The sequence below is a fragment of the Anastrepha ludens genome, chromosome 2 (assembly GCF_028408465.1).
Source record: "Anastrepha ludens isolate Willacy chromosome 2, idAnaLude1.1, whole genome shotgun sequence".
Lineage (NCBI taxonomy): Eukaryota > Metazoa > Arthropoda > Insecta > Diptera > Tephritidae > Anastrepha > Anastrepha ludens.
The window spans coordinates 102,480,980-102,503,097 of NC_071498.1; the positions used below are offsets into that span (position 1 = coordinate 102,480,980).

Below are 22,118 nucleotides of genomic sequence, written 5' to 3' on the forward strand. Positions count from 1 at the left end.
GTCTGTTTTGTTTAAAAAAATTGGATTTTTTTTTGGTATATTTCCAGAATGTTGTGTCCAAAGTTCAAGAAAACCAAAGAAAAACTCAATGAATCAAACAGTAGTATCAATTTATGATAGATAGCTTTATTCAGGTGTGAGCAAAGCTGCGTTAAGTAAAAAGTAAAAGACAAAAATAATAATTTTCTTTTTTTCTACCAAGTCGTTACGAAATAAAGTAGTCGAGATTTGCGATTCGCAGCTATTTTAGTGACGGCGAATTCTTCATTTCCTCCACACTGCGTCACGATGTACGGAATGCAGAAGTGTGTCCAAGATCAGACCGTTAACCGGCTCTCAGCGATTTTGAGGGAATCAGCTGATTTGTTCTCATAACTGGCTTAATGACAACTGGTTTTTTCGAAAATACTGGATTGTGTTAGTCATATTTGAACGCAATCACACCTCTCATTACTTGGTTGCCGTCTGAACAACGACAGATTGGACGAGTGTGTGAAGGCGTATGAAATTAGCAAGGAGAGAGATTTACCAGGTTTCATTGTGAAAAGATTTTAGAGCTCTGGTCAAAATCAGACCGAGATTCTGCTGGTGATATACGAAAAAAATCAGTACAATGTCACTTCGTTACCGTTTGAACAACGACTCATGATTTTTTTTTTTTTTTTTTTTTTTTATTTAAAACTTTATTTTGTATTCTGTCTATACTTTCAATTCTTAGAAGACATTTTACAAATATTTGGTTACATTTAAGAGTGGCTTTGATTTTAGTATTAAAGGAATATTTCCAGTGAAATATCCTTTCTAATAAATATAATAATAAATAAATAAATTCAATATTTTATAGATGGCTCTTGGACGAGCTGGATTGGTGTTTTTCTTTTCAACCTTAAAAAGACGCATGATGGTGACATGAGGGTAGAGGCCAGCTCATTTGGGTGCGATTGAAGTCGATTTCGGTATTTACTGGCTACATTTTGAATTTCCTCTTTTATTGAAGGGATGTCTAAGTCCCGATGAATTTGGGCATTTGTCACGTACCACGGAGCGTTGACTAGGGTGCGTAGAGTCTTGGACTGGAAACGCTGCAGGATTTCCAAGTTTGAATTTGACGCAGTACCCCACAGTTGGATTCCGTAAGTCCAGACTGGTTTTATCACAGCTTTGTAGAGGATAAGTTTGTTGTCCATTGAGAGGGTGGATTTGCGGTTTAGCAGCCAGTACATATTACGAAATATTAAACCTAGAGCTTTCCTTTTTGTAAAGATATGCGTTTTCCACGTAAGCCGTTTATCCAAATGAATGCCTAGATATTTTGCACTATCACATTGCGGAATTGGAATACGGTTTAAGTTGATTTGTGAGCAGGTGGTTCTTTTTGTGGTAAAGGTTACGTGTTGAGATTTATGTTCGTTTACTTTCAACCGCCAGCTCCGGAGCCATTTGGAGATTTTATTTATGCTTATTTGGAGCATATAAGAGGCTTCCACGGGATCCACTGCTGTCGCCATAATAGCGGTGTCATCGGCAAAAGTGCCAGTTAGTACACCTTTTGTGGTTGGCAGATCGTGTGTAAAAATTAAGTACAGGATTGGACCTAATATACTGCCTTGTGGGACCCCAGCTTTAATTTGTTGGAAATTGGAAATTTCATTTTCGTAATTTACGTAGAACATTCGTTGGTTTAGATATGATTTAATGAGCAAATAGGCATTTAGTGGTAATTTCTTTTTTATTTTAAAGAGTAGGCCTTGGTGCCACACTCGGTCGAAGGCTTGTGATATGTCTAGGAAAACTGCTGAACAGATTTGTTTTCGGTCGAGCGCTGCTTGTATTTTTTCGACAAGTCTATGGACTTGCTCAATTGTCGAATGCTCATTCCTGAAACCAAACTGATGTTTCGGAATTATTTGTTCGCGTTCGATAAAAACCATTAAACGTGTAAGGAAGATCTTTTCAAAAACTTTTGACAGTATTGGTAGAAGACTGATAGGGCGATAGGATTTCACTTCATCGCCTGGTTTTCCTGCCTTGAGCACCATTTTAATTTCTGCTACTTTCCATTGAGCTGGGAAAATGTTTCTGGTTAAGCACGCATTAAACAAATGGGTAATGAAATTATAGGGTTCAGGAGGTAGTTTTTTGAGAATTTCGGCCGTGATGCGATCATATCCTGGTGCCTTGTGATCTTTTAGCTTTTTAATAGTGCTAACTATTTCACTTTTGGTGAACTTCTTCATCGGTAGCTCCATTTGGTAGGGTTCGTTTAAAAAGGCAGCAACAGTGCTGTCAAAACAAAGATCAGCTTCAATATCGTTTGGTGTAAAAATATCTTTTAGATGTTTAGAAAAAAGCTCAGATTTCTCGATTGCGGTTTTCGCCCATGAACCATCTTTTTTACGAAGTGGTGGACGGTACTCTTTCGTGGAACTTACTTTTTTGCTGACTTTCCACAGGGAATAATTGGTGAGGTGTGTTGGTTCCAAACCCCATAGAAACTGCCTCATTTCTTTGTCGTGTTGCTCTTTCAATAATAATTTTATTTCTTTTGATAATGTATTAAAACGGCTTTTATATTCAGGAAATCTTGTTTGTTGCCATATTTTTCTTGCCTGGCGTTTCTCTTTCAGTTTGTTTCTTAGGAAGATACCGATGCTTGAATTTCTTTGTGTACGAGTATGAGCACTCACATGAGTGGTGGATGACCACGCTGCATCCTGGATGCATTTTGTAAGATATTCGGTAGCCTCGATTATATCTTCCTCGTTTTTTAGAGCAACTTTTATGCCAAGTGTCGACGTCAAAATGGTTTTAAATTGAGTCCAATTTGTACGGCTGTTGGTAAGTTGACAGTTTTGGGGCCTATTTTCGAGTTTATCATTTATTGTGATTATCACTGGCGAATGGTCAGAAGAAAGAGGCAGGATTTACAGGTTATCTGCAGGTACGATAGACCTTTGATGACACAAAAATCAACAAGGTCTGGAATCTTTTTTGGGTCTGAAGGCCAATAAGTTGGCTCTCCCGTTGAGAAAACTTTCAAGTTCATTGATGTCGTTGCGTTGTACAATTCGCGTCCCTTTGTTGTCGTAAGCCGAGAACCCCATAGTGTATTTTTTGCATTATAGTCACCTCCTGCTATAAAGCGTGCTCCCAGGGTTTTAAAAAACTTAGCATATTCTTTATTTTTAATTTTGTGTTTAGGTGGACTGTATATTGCAGAAATAAGTAATGCACCGATTGAGTCTTGTACTATGACATTTGTTGCTTGAATTTCTTCTGTTCTATAATGTGTAGATTCATAGTGCTTGATTGATTTCTTTATAAGAATAGCAGAGCCTCCGTGGGCAGATCCGTCAGGATGCATTGTGTGATAGAAGCAGTAGAAGGGAATATTGAAAAAACTCTTTTTGGTGAAATGGGTTTCTGATACTAAGAGGATATCTATATCGTGTTTTTGCAAGAAAATTTTTAACTCATTTGAGTGTTGTGACAGCCCATTTGCATTCCACAAAGCAAGGTTTAAGGGCATGGAATATGGGGCTTTTGGACAAGACTTATTAAAAGGTTTGTCATGGCAGTCATTTGGCTCATTACATCTCTTAATAGCTTCATCATTTCTCGGATTTCGCTGATCAAGGCGTTGTTTTCGTTGGTGTTTTGGTTTATTTCATTACTAGCAACTTGTGCATACGATAGCTTCTGTTGGTTAAAATTTAGTTGTACTTGTTGGTGGCTTGGATCATTTTGGGCGCTCTGAGATGGCATTATCTTCTTTCTTAGTGCAGGAAAGGAGGTTGCTTGCAGCTTTTTATAGACGGTGCATCCTTTATAGTTCGCCGGGTGATTACCCTCACACAGTGCACATTTGACGTCTTTGGATCTCGTCTTGCGTTCGCATTCAGATGTTAAATGATCTCCTGCGCACTTAACGCATTTGGCCTGTCTTCGACAACCAGATTTTGTATGGCCATAGTTTTGGCATCGCGAACACTGTGGCAGGTCGCGTTTTGGCCGGGGGGGTTCAAAAGTAATGCGACTGTGGAGTAAGTTTCTAATATCATAGATTGATTTATTGTTGGGATTTTGCACTATTTCTACGACAAACATTGGGAGTGCTCTTTTGTTTTGAGAGTGTTTCATATTCCAAACATTTGTAACAGAGTGACCATATTCCTTTAATGCTAGTTTGATTTCTTCAGGTTCAACTGACGGATGCATATTTCTTAAAATTACTTTAAAACTTCTTTCATTTTTTGGTTTGTATGTGTAAAACTCTGTCTTCTTACCTTCAAGCAATTTAACTATGTTAGTGAATGCTTCCGGTGTTTTTGGCTGGATTTTTACGCGATTTGACCCAATGACTCTTAATTCGTAGTTATTACTTTCAAATTCGTTGAGCGTGCTTAATAACGGGTGAATATTCTCGACTCTGTCTACGAAGATTGGAGGAGGTTTGAGAGGTTTTTCCTTTTCAGGTGTTTTATCTGCTTTTGATTCGTTGTTATCATCCATTGAAAGAGCATCGAATTTGTTTTCATTACTTAGCCAATAGCTAAGTTTTTGTTGCTTTGCTTTGCTAACATTTTGCGGGCTACCTAAAGGCCTTTTCGGATTTTTGACTAGGGTCCAATTTTTATCATTTGATGTAGAATTTGTAGTATTCGTATCATTCGGATTTATTGAACTCATCGAAGAGGAGCGTTGCTTTTGAGTTTCATTTGTCACAATCATAACTTTATTGGTTGTATATGGGTTAATATTCCCTTGACGACTCATGATGAAAAGATTTTTAGAGGTGTGCTCTTTAGCAGACTGTAATTCAGCTTTGAATAAATTTGACATAATCAGCTGATGGGCTGATGTCACTTGGAATATGTTTAGAAATAAACTGGGATTGTGTTGCTGCTATACGAAAAAACCAACGAATAGTATTCGTTACCGCCAGAACAACGACTGATTGGACGAGTGTGTGAATACATGCGAAATGATCGTGTAGAACTCGGCTGCGAATCCCCTGTGACATGTCAGCCCAAGTATGATGCAATACAAGGACACGGCTTCCGAATTCGCTGTTGTTGTCAATGCCCATGAAAAACAAGCAACAGGAAGGGGAATTACTTGTTTGTGAAGAGGAAGAGTAGGCGAAAGCAATAGAAACTATCATGCACAAGAAATTATATACGAACATGTACTTTCCTGTTACGTCTCATACCCAAAAAAACCCAAAAAACAAAAATGCACTTTGAGATTTTGTAATAATTTGTGCAAACCATTCTCTGAATACTTACAAATTATTTTCGGCTTAGAGCTATGTGCCAGGGAATGTCTTCGTAGAGGCACGCATAGTGTCAATATCAACATTCTCTCTGATAGTCAAGCAGCTCTAGAATCACCAGATAGCTTCTCATTTCAATCAAGTATGGGAACGTTTTAAAATTCTCGAAACCCTAACATTAAGAAACTTTGTTACTCTGATGTAGGTACCGAGGCATGAGGGACACGAAGGGAATGAAATTGCGGACACTTTAGCGAAAAAGGGTGCAAACGCACCCTTCATTAGTCCTGAAAATTTCTGTGGGGTAAACAACAGCTTAAAAATAGCCTTTTTATGTGGAAGAGAAGAGACATAAAACTCTACACTGCACTACTAACAGGACATTGTAAACTCAATTACCAAATGAAAAAATTTGATATGACAGAAAGCGATAGACTCTGTAAAAGGGCACAAGAAACAGCAGAACACGTTCTATGCGACAAATTATATACAAATTATTTTCTTTTTGTTTGTTTTGTATTGGAAAGGAGCCGAAGTTCTCCTCACAATTTGGTATTTCCCCATAATCATTGGCCACACCTTGTTAATCGATAACCCTTGCGTGTGAAAGGAGAGGGCAGAATTCTGCTGCGGGGTACCGGGCAACGTAGGAGGTAACACTTAGGAGGAGCATTCCATGGTTAGTACAAGGCAAACCGCAGAAAATTCTGAAATTTTCGTTTGCGATAGAAACAACAGAATACAGAGTTTTATAGATTTCATAGGTACACAAAATTTTAATTCTCCAATTATTCCAATTAGCCTTATGGAAAAAAAAATTTTTTTTAATATAGAAGTATATACTTTTTCGCAGGTGTAGACATCATCATGGGGAGATTCATGACCTTTATTGTATGGGGATCGATCATGCGGTGAGTTCTATCGAAAATCTCTTACGGTAAAAATTAAAAATCGCTTTTGAATGAGTTCTAGTTTATATTATTTCAGTTTCCAGGCTATCAAACCATATTCCAGTATCGGTCATACTACAGTTAAGAGCGCTTTTGTAATATATGGAACATTATGAAATCGGAACTATGAAAATGGTATTCGTATACTCATAAATTCCCCTCATTCTAAAGCCCCTACTTAATTTCATACTAACAATAGTAATCAAACATAACCTCAATCATATGCGTATACATACATATGTAAACCCCACGAAATACTAGATCTGCTGCTTGATCCGCTTATCGAAAGCTAAGCAAGTGGTTTATTATTGGCTGTGCTCTTAGAAGCCGAAATTATCATAAAAAGCGTACGAATATGAGTAAACACGAACATCGTAAATACTTAATAATACAGAGGTAATGACGAAAAGTAAGCTCTAAATAAATAAATAAATAAATATACATATGTACACCACACGGTCGCCATACTAGAATGAGGTGTGCGTGATTAGCAATCGATGGGACTCGGGTTCAAAGCGCAGTGCGGTTGTGAAACAACAAATAATAAATCAAGTTTTTTCTGATAACGGACGCTCCTCGGCAGACAATAGCCACTTCCGAGTGCATTTAACTCATGAAGTATTTTCTCATAAACAAACAACCGTCATTCTTTATTTTTAGAACAACTTGAAAGCACACACCTCATTTGGAGGAGAAACTCGGCCAAACATCCAGCAAAGGATGTAAATAGCAATTTTAAATAAGGTGTGTTTATACTTGCAAAGGGTGTTTTTTTTTAATAATGGAATTTCCCCTAGAAAAAAAACAATTATAGTAAATACTCGGCCAAACAGGCAGCAAAGGGTGTAAACGGTAAATTTATATGTATGTTTACAAGGGGTGTTTTTTTTAATAATGGGATTTCACCTAGAAAAAAAAACAACAGCTATTAACAAATTGAGATTTGTGCAATGTCCAAAATCATTTTTAAACATTAATGATATATAATAGTTTCATAAAATAGGTTAATCATTTAGCATTTTTGGCTTTTATTTGAATTTCCCATTCTCTCAAAACAAAACAAAAACACCCGATACAACCGCAATACGGAATCGCAAACACTAAGTAACCAGCGTATTTTGCGAAAAGTTGCAGAATAAATACAGCACTCTCTGTGTGCAGGTTGGCAAAAGGGAATTCTTATTTGCTTATTTTCGACTGTTTTTGTTTTTATTCTGCTAATTGTGAATTATTATAATTTTTAATTTTAATTTTTTTTTTTTTGTTGATCACTGATTTCGATCACATTACAAGTGCGTGTATGTACATTCAATGAGTTTGGCAATATCATCTCTTCTATTGCTGATAGCCTTTGGCGCCATTTACGGCATTAAAGCTAATAACGGCACTTCCGTACTATCCTATCGCTTGGGGACGCATGTGTTGCCTGACGCCTATGATATTTGGTTGAAGCCGTACCTACTACCAACACATGGAGCACGTCGGTTCACTTTTGATGGCGAAGTCAACATAAAATTACACCCCACGCAGTCTGGTACTCGCGAAATTATTTTGCACAAAAATCTGATTAATATCACTCACGCTTGGCTCTATAACAATAATAATACGAGTAGGACAACACAATTGATCCGTAGCGACGAATTGGCTTTCGATGAGATAACAAATAAGCTAACGATTCGCCTGAGAGATGAGCTAATTCTTAATAACAACTATACGTTGCACTTCAAATATAATGGGGAGATTCGGGATGGACTTCAAGGATTTTTCCGTCTCAATTACACGGACAGTGCCGGCAATGAAAAGTTAGTGAAATGAGATATTTACCATACATATGTGCGTATGAAGTTAAGGATATCATTTATGATTTTATACCACAGATGGATTGGCGTAACACAGTCTCAGCGGATTGATGCACGCACCATATTCCCCTGCTTTGATGAGCCAGCTTTCAAAGCTACATTCACCTTACAAATTAGTCGGCCAACCCAATACAATACAGTTTTCAATACGGAATTGTTGGATAACACACCAGACGGGTAAGTGTTATAAAGTCACTTAGATAACATTGTCTAGAGAATAATAAAAGTATTTCGTAATCACAAAGGGATATTAAAATAGTCCAATTTATTAATAGCGGTGAATTTTACGAGTTAAACTGACTTGCATTTGTGTCTGTGGCCTGAAGATATCACACTTTGAGACAAGCGCATAGCCAAGATTTTTTTGAAGTGGGAGTAATAATAGAAAATAATAATAATAATAATTTTTGCATGAAAATGAAGACATTTAGTCACGTTAAAAAAAGCTTTAATTTGATTTTAATGTCCATTGTGGTTTAATTCCCATTGCGGGTATCTAATAGCACAGCATTAAAATTGGGTAACAAGATTGTACAAGATGGCGCAAACATCCAATTTGGTTTTTGTGTAATTTTTTTACTGGATGAAAAAATTATTTTGCGTGAAATTTGGTGGAAATATTTATTTGACCTTTGCACCCTCCGTTGCTTGTCTGTTTGTATGAAGCAGTTGTCTAATGTACAAGTGTCAAATATAATATGATTGACGAACGATCTCATTGGCAATAATTATATATTTTCAGTGAGAGCGATTATTTCTGTGCCACCTTGCATAAAAAATGCTAGAGAAAACAAAAATTAGTTGCTAATCACAGACTTAGTTACAACGAAAAAACCAATAGAAGCATTTAATAATTTTAATAAAACCTGACTCATAGATTGGACATATTTACTGATGATAGAATTTTTGTCCACTTCGTAATAAACGTGACCGCTTGTTATCAAGAAGCGATGAATAGTTGCAAAATTGAACTTTTTTCTAATTTAAATTTGAATTTTTATCTCTTATCTAAGAATTATGGACTGAATTTTAACTGTACACTAATTAATTTTTTTAATACAGATTTCCTTATTACTTCTATTGCACTGTTTTTTTTTGTGAAAATATTTAGAGTTCGTTCATATTACACAATTTTGGAACTTATCCCCAAAAAAGTTGGGTATATTTACTTATCTCGAGTTTTGCGCCTGGAACAGCAATAGTTTGTAAAGGTTTTTCAAAAGACGCGCCTAGACGTTGTTTTGAAAGAAACCATGTAAACATTTAGATTCATTTAGGTTTCACTATTTTTATTCAAAATATGGCTCCAGGCAATTATATGTAAAAAATGGCATCCTGTAAATATCCACCATGAGCACGTCCACAGATCCATGAGCGCGCCAAACAGTTCATTCATGAATACCTAATTGTTGAAAACCTCAGGATATCTGTGTTGAAGGTTGTTCAGGAACACTTTGCGATACAGCAACAATATTCCCAATAGAACGTCTAGTTTTTGGTCTGCCAGTCTATTTCTGTACTCGACAGAACTATGTAGTTTCTTGGAAGTTTTTACCAACCTTTAAATTGTCGACTCATTTGGACGATTATTTTCATGTTGTCCTTAAAGATCGGGCATTTTCACAATAAGTATCAATAATTTAATAACAATAATAAATACCAATAATTTCAATAATCAAAAGAAGGTACCGTCTAGAAATTTTTCACTACCGGCACCTAGGCGTCACTTGTGGAAACCCCTTCAGCAGCTTTGTAATATGTCTAGAAGCTTTGAAACCAGATGAAGTTGATAAAAGACAGCTACCAACTACAATTAAGGACAGGGTCCGGCACTCGAAGTGTAACCAATTAAAAAATTCAAGTTTGAAAAATTACTTTTATTCAATTCAAAGTAATAGGACTATGAATAAGTTCGTTTCGGTTTTACAACAGATGGCGTAACTTGATTATTATTCCATCGATCCACATTTCCAAACATTCATTGGAGAGCTACTGTCGTAAGGCACAAACGTCAGTATAAGTTTTTTATTTGAAGCGTAAACAACAATATTTTTACCACACTTGAAAATGTCGAATTTCGTGCCAAATAATGTGTTTTTGCGGGGAATTCTTCTTCATTATTTTAATATGAAGAAAAAAGCAGCCGAAAGTCATCGTATCTTGGTGGAAGTTTATGGTGAGCATGCTCTATCTGAGCGAACGTGCCAGAAGTGGTTTGCACGCTTTAAAAGTGGTGATTTTGGCTTGGAAGACGAAGAACGCGAGGGTGCGCCGCCAAAGTTCATGGATACCGAATTGGAGGAATTGCTCGATCAAGATCCGGCTCAAACGCAAGAAGAGGTTGCAAAAACTTTGGGAGTTGATCAATCAACCATTTCCAAACGTTTAAAAGCCATGGGAATGATCCGAAAGGTAGGCCATTGGGTGCCGTATGAATTGAAGCCAAGAGACGTTGAACGCCGTTTTATGGCATGCGAACAACTGCTTCAACGGCACAAAAGAAAGGGTTTTTTGCATCGAATTGTGACTGGCGATGAAAAGTGGGTCCATTACGACAATCCAAAACGTCGGGCAACGTATGGATACCCTGGCCATGCTTCAACATCGACGTCGGCGCAGAATATTCATGGCCTGAAGGTTATGCTGTGTATCTGGTGGGACCAGCTGGGTGTTGTGTATTATGAGCTACTGAAACCGAATGAAACGATTACGGGGGATGTCTACCGACGACAATTGATGCGTTTGAGCCGAGCACTGCGAGAAAAACGGCCGCAATACGCCGATAGACACGACAAAGTTATTTTGCAACATGACAATGCTCGGCCACATGTTGCACAAGTGGTCAAAACATACTTAGAAACGCTCAAATGGGATGTCCTACCCCACCCGCCGTATAGTCCAGACCTTGCGCCATCCGATTACTATCTCTTCCGATCGATGCAACATGGCCTGGCTGACCAGCACTTCCGTAATTACGATGAAGTCAAAAAATGGATCGATTCGTGGATTGCGGCAAAACCGACCGAATTTTTCACAAAGGGAATCCGTGAATTGCCAGAAAGATGGGAAAAAGTAGTAGTAAGCGATGGACAATATTTTGAATATTAAATTTGTAACCATTTTACGTCAATAAAGTTTCAAATTTCGAAAAAAACCGCACGAACTTATTCATAGTCCTATTAAAAAATGGGTGAAAATAATATAAAATAAAGAATCAATTTACTTTTGCTCGATATGTCCACCTTTTGCCTTGACTATGGCCTTGAGACGATCCAGAAACGAATCGCAAGCTGCCCGAATGTGACTTGCAGGTATTTTGGCCCACTCGCGAACAATGGCTTTTTCAGTGCCTCGAGACTGGTGAATCTTTTATTTCGGGCCTTGCTCTCCAAAATGGTCCAATGGCCAGATTCGTGTCTGGTGAATTTGAGAGCCATTGTGTGGACGTTATGAAGTTCAGAACGTTGTTTTTTAGCCATTCTTGGTTCATTCGAGCTTTGTGAGACGGTGCCGAGTTCTGTTAAAATGTCCATGGTCAGCCAAAATGTTTGTTTACCCACGGCTTCAAAGCAACCATCAGAATACTTTCCCGATAATAATTCGCATTTACCTTGACGCCAGGCTCGATGGAAACGATTGGAGAACGCTCATTTGCGGTTACAGCGGCCTAAACCATTACTTGTAGCGTGTGATGGCTCCTGGTGGCCAATCAGTAACTCAAATACAAGTCGGTCAAATAACCCCTATCGTTTTAGGAGTTTACCATTTGCTCAATTTGAAAAAATTTCTCGTCAGAATACACAATGCTCGGAAATTGGCCGCTTTCGGCCGAGCGAAGCAACTCCTGGTGTGAGATCATGCGCCTTTTAGATCTTGTAAGGCTTGACTTTGAGATCATTTTTCAGTATGCGGTGGATGCTACGGTAAAATATATTCAGTTCTTTCACCATTTGATGGGTACTTCGTCGGGGATTTCGCTCAAGCCGCGTCTTTACTTTCTGAACCATTTCACGTGGCGTTGCAGTGTTTTGATGACCACTTCAATGACGTTTTGCGATGCTACGATAAACAAAAACTGTATTTACTTTAAGGTGCTCGAGCACACGAACAATCACTGGTTGGGATTTCCCAGCCAAATACAATGCAATCACACTATTACGTTTAAAATCCTTTACTGATTTTCTTTTTTCGCGTTTTTCCGCGCGCTTGTGCATGGTCAGCAGCTGCGCGAGCGGTCTGAAGTTGGTTATACTTCGAGTGCCGGAACCTGTAGACTGGAAATGCTGAGCAAATCAAAAAAGGCAAAGAAGCGTCAAATAGTAAGGAAACGGTACAAAGAGGCATTTAGCTGGAAAACCCAACCCAACGCAGTTTACTCAAAAGACTTACAACCAGCTTCACAACGAATTTATAAAAAATGTTCTATTTAATATAAAAATATGAAAAAAATGCTGGTTTAGGAGAAAATACGATTTTTTTTATTGGTGGGATTTTAAAAGTTATTTGTTAGGTGCTCATTCCTACCTGTATAATATTTTATTTGAATTCTGGTTTCATAGGAATACAGGAATCTTAGCTTGTTGGCTTAAAAACAGCAGACCCTGTTAGACGGCTTAAGCGGACACAAGTAAATGCAAGTAGTCGCTAATGTAGAGATATCATACCCAATCCGGATAACTAACTAAAACATAGATAATAAAAAAACTCCGCAAAAAGCATTAATGGATAAAAGAGCTCTATCAAAAAAATTATTTTATAAAGTAAGGTTTAATGCATTTCTCACTTATAAGTTTATACTAAACAAAATATTAAGAAAGCAATGCCTTTCTAAGTCACAATAAAACTAATTTCATAGTGTACTCCTTTATGCAAATATCTGTTTTTAAAGTGCGGCAATAACAATTTATAAGAACACCATTTCACATACCTTTTTTACATTTACAGTGACGGCCGCTTTCTGGATCGCTTCGCTGCCACACCACCCATGTCCACCTACCTCGTTGCGTTTATTGTTTCTGAATTCGTAAAACATGGAAGTGATGATTTGAAATTCATTACGCGCATAGAACATGAAAATAAAACCGACTTTGCTTACCAAGTAGCAGAACGATCGATTAAAGCTTATGGCGAATACACACAACAGCCGTATAAAGAATTGGGACTGCGGATTATGCAGAAGGCCGGGTCGCCAAAATTTCCACACAATGGCATGGAGAATTGGGGACTGGTTATTTATAGGTGAAGCGCAACTTCTCCTCATGCTAACATACATATATAATTTACAGGATGCGCCATCTTAATCTCTTCAATGGAATTATTGAATGTCTTTGACAATTTTCAACCGACCGGCGTCATTAATTACGTTTTTGTAATTCACTACCATTTTAAATACGATGAAAGAGCGTGGCGTATTATGATCGTTTTACATTGAAAGTTATCGAACACGTCGTGCAAAGGAAATGTTGAAGTTGTCGGAGAGATCGTTGCCGCAAATCCAAATGCCTCACATCGCCGCCAAGTTCATGGATTAAACATCAGTCGAACCACTCTGAGGAGGATTTTGAAAACAGATCATCAAATACATATTTGTTCCTTAACAAAGCAGAGACTTTTAAAAAGTAAAATTTATGACAACAAGCCGAAGGCCACACAAGAGTTTAAAGCCATTACTGGTTGTTCAATAAGTTTTGCGGTTCGATAAGGAAAACACAATTTTATGATTTGGAATACACTTTATTATTCAGTATAGTCTACCTGAACATCAGTAGACTTATTTCAACAATCCAATTCCAATTTATGAATTCCATCTCTGGAATGAGAATCTGTAAAGGCTGCAAAATACGCTTCCACAGCTGTTACGACCTCAGCATTTAATGAAAAACGTTTTCCACGCATGAATTTTTTTAGGTTTAGAAACAGATGGAAGTCACTAATGGCCAAATCTGGTGAACATCGTGGATACTCCAGCAATTTGTACTATAACTCGTGGATTTAAGCCATTATCAAAATGCTCTTATGACACGGTGCATTGTCCTGATGACAAAGAATTTCTTTCTTTTGCAAACTGGGTCTTTTTTCACGATTCTTTTTTCCTTCAGCTGGTCTTAAAAGGGACAGCAGTATTTAGAATTTATTGTTTTACCAGTTTGCAAGTAATCCACAAACAAAATTCGTATCACACCTCAAAAAACTGATGCTAACACCTTCTTGGCCGATTTCTCATCCCACTCTTTAGCCTCCAATTTTGATTTAGGATCGTGATGATAGGCCCAAATCTCATCCATAGTGATGAATCAACCCAAAAAATTTACTTATCCTTTCAAAAACGCTCTAAATGTTGCTGAAAAAGTCGCATTCGAATGCGTTTTTGCTCCATTGTTAGCGGCACCCATTTTGCATACAGCTTTTTGAAACCCAATACTTCAGTCAAAATATTGCTTACACTGCTCACAGAGAGGCCTAGGGTTTCTACAAAATCTCTTTCAGTCACTCCGATACGAGATCTTGTATTTTTTCTAGAATTTCTGATGTTGTTGTTGTTTTTGGGTGTAAAGGGCGTGGATTGTCTTCAAGTCTGGTACGACCATATTTAACCCGGCGTTCGTCGCTACTGGGTAATAAATACCACAGAGGTAATATAATAAAACCACTTCTTACTTTTTTTCTACAAAATATCGTGACCTGCCGCTTCACTTCCCTTTCTGCATAGAAACATAAAACGCGCTCCCTAAGTAAAATAAATATTTAATTAATTATACACCTATATAAAGGGTGGTTAAGTTTCAAGGGCCGGTGTTGATTTTGAATAAAATACAATTTTTTTAGGAAATTATTGTCATTTCTCTTTATTATGATTATTAATATTGGTATGCAAAATTACAAAAACAAAATATCGGCCAAATGGCCGCCGCGGCCTCGGCAGCACACCTCCATCCGATGGTCCAAATTTTCGATGACGCTGAAGCATAATTGAGGTTCTAGCCGTTAATGTGCCGAATTATCTCATCCTTTAACTCTTGAATTGTTGCTGGCTTATCGACGTACAGCTTTTCTTTCAAATAACCCAAGTCCAACGGTATCGTTGACGTTTAGGTGTGGTTCTCATTCAACATCGGCCCTTGAAATTTAACCACACATGGGGTAATTTTTACCCCGTTGCGACCGTTCGTGTTTGTATTTGCCTAGCGACAAAACCCGGGTTAACTTCAGCAACCTATCTTTTTACTGTGCTACAATACGTGTGTACCAACATGAAAAATAAAATTGGCTAGTATGTAGCAACGCCCTCTCTTATCGAACCGCTAAATATTATTGAACCACCTAGTAGCTGAAATAGCAGAAAAATCGATCGAGATGCAGCCTAATATGAACGAGAGGCAAAAAAGAGGTCGCTTTTGTCTTAAATTTTTTTTTTAACATGTTGGGATAAATTGTAAAAGGGTAACGTTACTCAGTAATCCCATTGACCAACAAAAGATGGCGCATACTGCACAAAATTTAGAAAAATATTTCGTTTAACCAAATTTTACGTTCTAAATGATTTTAGTGACAATGTACTGGCAATTGAACCAGGTTACACCGATGGCTGGGCCAACAAGGAATACACTCTCACCATAATAGTGCATGAGACAGCGCACATGTGGTTCGGCAATAGCGTTACGTTCGCCTGGTGGAGTTATTTCTGGCTAAATGAGGCCTTCGCGCGCTACTATCAGTACTTCATGGCACACAAGGTAGACATCATAAAATTTATTACGTTCATGTCTTTTTTTATTACCAACATTTAAATATTGCTTTCGACTACCCTTATGCACCCTTATTTATACACACATATATAAATTTATTATCTTGTAGCTTCATCCGGAATATCATTTAGACCAGCAATTTGTAGTGAATCAAGTACATATGATATTTGGCATAGACGCTGTCAATAGCACTCAACCGTTGACTAGTCCAGAGGCACAAATACAATCTCCAATAGAAATTGGTTATAAATTTAGCAGTCTCGCTTATGCAAAGGGCGCGTCCATATTACGCATGATAGCCAACCTTATGGGTATTGACAACTTCGATATGGCTATTCGGGCTTATTTGAAAGAATTGTAAGTATTTACATAGGCTACGTTAGGTTGGCCTGGCTGGCGGAAAGCCATCACATAGACCTATTGATCGTTAGGGTTACCAGATGGAGCTAGACCCTTACGTTTCTTTGTAGTAGACATCTTGTAATACGTCTGCGTATTTTGCGAATCTAAGTAAACTTTGGAGCTCTATCCCCGAGAGGTGTTCTAACTTCTCATTTTGTAAAGCTCCTAAGCATTTTAATCTGGTTCTAGCTAATGCAGGGCAAGAACATAGAAGGTGTTCTAACGTTTCCCTCTCTTCTAGTTCATTGCAAAATCTGCAGCTATCGTTGTTTGTAATTCCTATCTTGTATGCGTGCGCCGCTAGCAAATTGTGGCCTGTCAGCATACCTACGATAGTTCTGCTTTCTTTTCTAGACAGAGCTTTTACGAATCGGACGCACTCTGTGTACACATGATTTTCGCGGTTTTGCAAGTGGCTAGATTATTCCACCTCCTATCAATCCGTTTTGTCATGCCCGCAGCGATGTCTTTGAATACCGTATTTAAAGGTTTCAGTATGTCGTTTGAATTGACTATAAACAGCGCTTTTGGCAATCTCATCTACAATTTCGTTTCCTGTAATGCCCTTATGTCCGGGTACCCAATAGATATGCAACCATCTGTCTGCGGCTAATCTGTCTATGACCTCCCTGCTTCTTAGAACATTTTTAGATGAAATTTCATATGAGTTTATTGCTTTTATCGCAGCTTGGCTGTTATTTTGGAGTTGCTTGATGTCTTTGCGAATACTATTTCCGCAGCCTTACCTACAGCACAGACTTCTGCTTGAAAGATACTGCAGTGGTCAGGAAGCTTAAATGGCTGCATGATACCTAGCTCTGCGCAAGAGATCCCTGCCCCTACTCCGTCTAACATTTTCGAGCCACCAGTAAATATATTAAGAGTATTTGGGTTAGGTTTCATTCCTTTTTTCCATCCCTCTTCTTCTATTGTGGTTAGGAATTTCTTCACCCAATTGCATTTCGGAGTCATATAGACCGTTTGGACCCTATAACTAATGCCTATTGAGCTATGTCCAAATGTTTTACAGGTAAATTTGCCTGTCGCGCTGAGTCTTACGGCGGATTTACGCCGCAATATCATATCGCTTTAGCCATGGTACCAAAAGATCGCAAATCTTTTGGAGCATGGCTGGAAAAATTCCGTCTATGCCTGGCGATTTAAATGGGTCAAAGTGTTTAATGCCCATCCTATTTTTTGGATTATAATAAAACCTTCCGTGATGTGTGCTACTTTATCTCTCAAGGGATCGTGATCTAAGTAGTCTATGCATCCTGGAAAATACGTAGTGACTAGATCTTGAAGTGATTCTTCACAAATATCAGTCCAGTCTCCGTTAGTTTTGCTAATTAAATTGGGTGTAATGTTTCGTATCGTCTAAAATTTACTAGATTCGGTGCTTATAAGCGGGAAGTGCTTATATGAAAATCCTCGGTTATAGGTTATAGTTCCAAAATTTTAAATTTAATTAAATCTCTAAATTTTACATTAAATAAATTTAAAACATGAATAAATCGAGATTTTATTTATTTCAAGTGCACAGATATTAGTAAACAGTTATTCTGAGTTTTGGTTCATTCATTGTCAATCCTCCAATTCATTCAAAATTAATCCTCTAATTTCATTTTGAGTAACTTTTCCGCTAGAAACAAAAAAACATGATTTTGAGTGATGGAAATCTTTATTTTGACCTTTCCGCGCGCCATTGGTTGTTGGTTTGTATGCCGTAGTTGTCTGATTCACAAGTGTGAATTACGATCGACGCATTATAAATCTTCCGAGAGGGTGATTAATTTTGTGCCACTTTGTACATATTTTTACTAAGTAAGAATTTGTTAGTAGTTTTAAAAAAGGTTTGATTAATATATTAGTTTAAGGAAAAAGAAATCCATTATTTTTGCGTACAATTTTTGCGCAAATGGCTTAAAATTGTTTTATGGTCGATCTTTAGCTCCTGGGCGGTGCTACGAATACTAACATACCGGTCAGTTTCGAATGTTTTTGAAATTTTATCGACATATTCTTTAACAACACAAAGGCCTGTCCGTAATCGACGAAACCAAAATTGCACCTAATTAGCTGTTACGACATCGACACCATAAAGAATTTTCATACCATTCACATTTTCAGCGACGTGGCTTGCATTTTCGCCTTTATCAAAGGAAAACTGTAAAATGTACGGAACTTTATCTTTGTTGACTTCCATTGTAGCACCCTGTAACTCACAACTGAATGGAACAAACAAAAAACAGCAGACGAATTTTTTAGTATGAAATGTCACCTTGACAACGAGCATAAACTTCAAATTGTTTGATCGATACATTACGACATATCGATCGCGACAGCCATCAACCGAGAAAATAATGGATTTCTTCTTCCCCTAACTAATACAATTAATAATAAAAAACATTAATTTATTGTAGACAGGATTCTTTTATCGCACTTTTTTGTGTATATTTAAATAGGTGAGATTTCCTTACAGTTTTTCTAATCCTTACAAGCGGCAAATACTCGTACTGTATACTCATGATTAGTAATTGCTTTGTCATGCAAAGATATCACTGTGCTAGAATCGGAGAATTATTTTTTCCTCCAAGCAGGGCATCCAGTGTCAAAATCTAAATAGAGTACGCGGAACCCAATGGTGCAGACCATTTTTCAAGGTTAACTATTCTTTTCGAATTATTTAAGATTCAAATTTCGAGCCTTAAATACTCTAAGACAATGCCTTCGACTTACTTATTTTTTGAATTTGAAACAGCAGAGATCGAAGCTATTGGGAAAGAAACTAAACCAACAACTCAATTTTTTCTATAGAGAATTCCACGAGACAAAGATCGCTTTCAAATTATTGATCATAAGGTAAAGGGATTATTTATGGTGGGACCTTAATTACATATCAATGCACCCCCTGCAACAGTGCTTTGAAGTCTTACCTTCTTTAGTTTTATCTGCCTAGGATCAACTCAAGTTCTTAACCCTGTAAAAAATTATATATATCGGGTGTTTTTTAGCCGTATCAGAGCTAACGATATCGGTAACTACGGTTTGTCAGCTGAGAATGGCAAACTGTGTTGACAATTATTTTCAGTAAGGTTTGTCAAGGCATCATATGTCGTTGTCGCCGGAAAAAAAAACTTCGAAATTGTGGGAGTTTACTTCGAAAAAAAAGAACCTGCTCGCGAAGTTCATAGAACACTGGCGGCATCATCGGTCTTTATTCCTTTCGAAATGAAGATGGAGCAGCCATTACGGTTAATGGCTTCCACAAATTAATCAACCCAACAACAAAGACGGCGCAACAACGGACTGATCGAATGGACCATGTAACTCTTATCCATGGCGGACATATGTCAGATATCATATAAAAAAAAACTAATATGGATCTACTATATTATAACAAATAGAGGGCATCCCAACGATATTTCTGTTTTGTATTATCATTTTAAGTTTTCAAACACTTTAAAAACACCCGATACTTGTGATACAATAAATAGTACGCATTGCGATCCAATCGAGCAATCGCCAGTCTTTCCTCTCCAGTCAATCCAGAAAGCAGCTCAAATTAGGGTTAGAGGCCCTCTCATGCAGCGCGCCCATGTCAACCCTTCTCTGGATAGAGACTCAGTGAATCCTGTAATTGAACATGCAATAAGAAACCGATTGATCCGGATTAAATGCTCTGAAAAAACCGCTCAATATCAAGGAAGGCACTATTGAATACACCAGTCTTTTAGTACCAGTATAGTTTAAATTGGGTTCGCCCCGCATGATCGTCTAAGCATTAGGAGAGCATACTTAGATTGAGTCATAAGCAAAGGTCGTAGCCGTCTGCGAAGAAGGAGTACATGGCGCAACCGTACGGTTTGAGAAGATTCTAGCTTTAATTAGTTCCAAGATTTGAAATCTTATTGAATGCATTAAATAAATAAATATTAGTTTGGTAAAAAGAAATCCAATATTTTTGCGCAAATGCGGTTTTCTACCGATTAATTTGTTTTCATGCAGCTTATCACTTTTTCGTTAACTGAAGTTTACTAAGCTACCATCTTTCTCACTTTTTTGGCAGTCATTTAAAAAATACCGTTCCGGCCGATCTCTTTAAACACTTGAAACACTACTGGCCATCCACACCGCAATTTAATGTAGATCAATTCCTCTACGATTGGACGGAGCAAGTCGGATTTCCAGTGCTCTTTGTGAACATCAATGCTGATCGTACCATGGAACTTACCCAAAGACGTTTCTTGCTTGATCGCAATGACGGTAGTAACGACTCGCTCTCCTATACCATTCCTATTACCTATGCCACGGACACGGAACCAGATTTCAATAATCTTACAGCGCGATTTTTTTTACCAAAAAGCATTAGGTTGTTCGTCTCCATCGAGAAACCATTCAAATGGATGATTTTCAATTTGCAGCAGTCAAACTATTACCGCGTGTTCTACGACAATACAACACTGTTTCAAATTCAAATGGCTTTATTGGCGCCAAAACATAGTGGCATACCTCCCACCAATCGCGCCCAGTTGATCGATGATTTATTCAATTTCGCGCGAGTCGCCATGCTGGACTATGAGACGGTATTCCGTTTCTTGGAGTATTTAGCCAATGAAACACAGTATTTGCCTTGGTATGCGATGTTTTCGAGTTTGCCACGCGTCTCACAGCGTTTAACACTACAGCAACAAAAACCATTTGTGACTTACCTTAATGACATCATGACTCAGGTGTATGAGCATTTGGGCTTTACGGGTTCCAATTTCACTGTTCTCGATATTTACAATCGCAATAAGGTCATTAGCTGGGCATGCAAATATCATCTATTCGATTGCGGTAGAAAATCACAACAGGTATTCGATGCATTCCAAAAATCTGGCAGTAAGCCGACACCAGATTTTCGTGAAACACTGTACTGCAGTGCAACGCGTGATGGCAACTTTACTTATTATCAAACGCTTAATAATTGGTTCTACAATGAGAAAATGTTGAGTGAGAAGCAGAAGCTGTTCAGAGCAATGGGATGTACGCTTCGCTTCTATAAATATCATTATGACAATATTTTGCGCGGGAACATTTCTAGCGAATACGCCGTTATGGGTATAACACCAATGTATGCTGAGAATCCCGAAAATGTGGATGCTGTATTCACTATGGTCACTGATACCATAGAAAGGCTAGCGGAGAGGTAATTTTTTTATTCAATATATGTAGTTTCTGCCAAGTCACTAACTTCACTTACTATTCTATTATTAATTCTACCATAGGCTAGATGGTTGGTCAAATGTCGCCACTGTTATCAGTGACATAGCCAACTACTTCACCACACAAGAGCAGAAGAAGTTGCTGGATAATTTCATTGTGAAGAAAGGCTCACTTTTTGGTAGCTCAATTTCGAAACTGCACGACGCCGTTTCAACGGTGGAAATGAATTTGAAGTGGGCGCAAGAGCGTTTACCAAAACTTCTAAGTTATTTGGAAAGTCGCAATGCGGCTGCTATAAGCAGTTTAACAACGGTTTTATTAATTTGTTTAAGTCTTGCCCACGGTCTGCTGTAAACATATTTGTAAGCAAAGCCTCCCACATATGCCTTGATAAATGGGTATCCCCCGAACAAAGCCTTAGCTTTTGAAGGCTTAAAAATGTGGTCAGTTGTCTGTCATGTTTGCCATAAATGTTTTATAATTAAATTAAACTAGAAAAAATTAAGAAATCAATTAATATAAGAATTTTCTTGCCACAGATATTATGTTAAAAACAAAACAATTTTCGAAATTAATAAAAAATACAAACAGTAACTACTATCAGCAAAACCACGAAAAGCTTCTTATACAACTGCGCCAACAAAAGCATTATATTCAAAACATGTTTCATTGATGTCGG

The 22,118-nt window shown here is 37.7% G+C and overlaps 1 protein-coding gene across 1 annotated transcript; it reads left to right on the forward strand.

The window, feature by feature from the left end:
• Positions 1-7,349: 7,349 nt before the first annotated feature.
• LOC128854944 (membrane alanyl aminopeptidase) lies at positions 7,350-21,846 on the forward strand. Its single transcript, XM_054089464.1, has 7 exons — positions 7,350-8,027; positions 8,103-8,261; positions 13,029-13,322; positions 15,631-15,817; positions 15,939-16,186; positions 20,301-21,422; positions 21,502-21,846. The coding sequence occupies exons 1-7, from the start codon at positions 7,537-7,539 to the stop codon at positions 21,791-21,793; spliced, it is 2,793 nt and encodes a 930-aa protein (XP_053945439.1). The 5' UTR covers positions 7,350-7,536; the 3' UTR covers positions 21,794-21,846.
• The last annotated feature ends 272 nt before the right edge of the window (positions 21,847-22,118 follow it).

What these genes read in the sequence shown, in the direction of transcription:
- LOC128854944 (XM_054089464.1), top strand. Translation starts at nt 7,537, where the DNA reads ATGAGTTTGGCAATATCATCTCTTCTATTGCTGATAGCCTTTGGCGCC. An exon ending in GACAGTGCCGGCAATGAAAA is followed by an intron (nt 8,028 to 8,102) that starts GTTAGTGAAATG and finishes TTTATACCACAG; the next exon opens with ATGGATTGGCGTAACACAGT. An exon ending in ATAGAAAGGCTAGCGGAGAG is followed by an intron (nt 21,423 to 21,501) that starts GTAATTTTTTTA and finishes ATTCTACCATAG; the next exon opens with GCTAGATGGTTGGTCAAATG.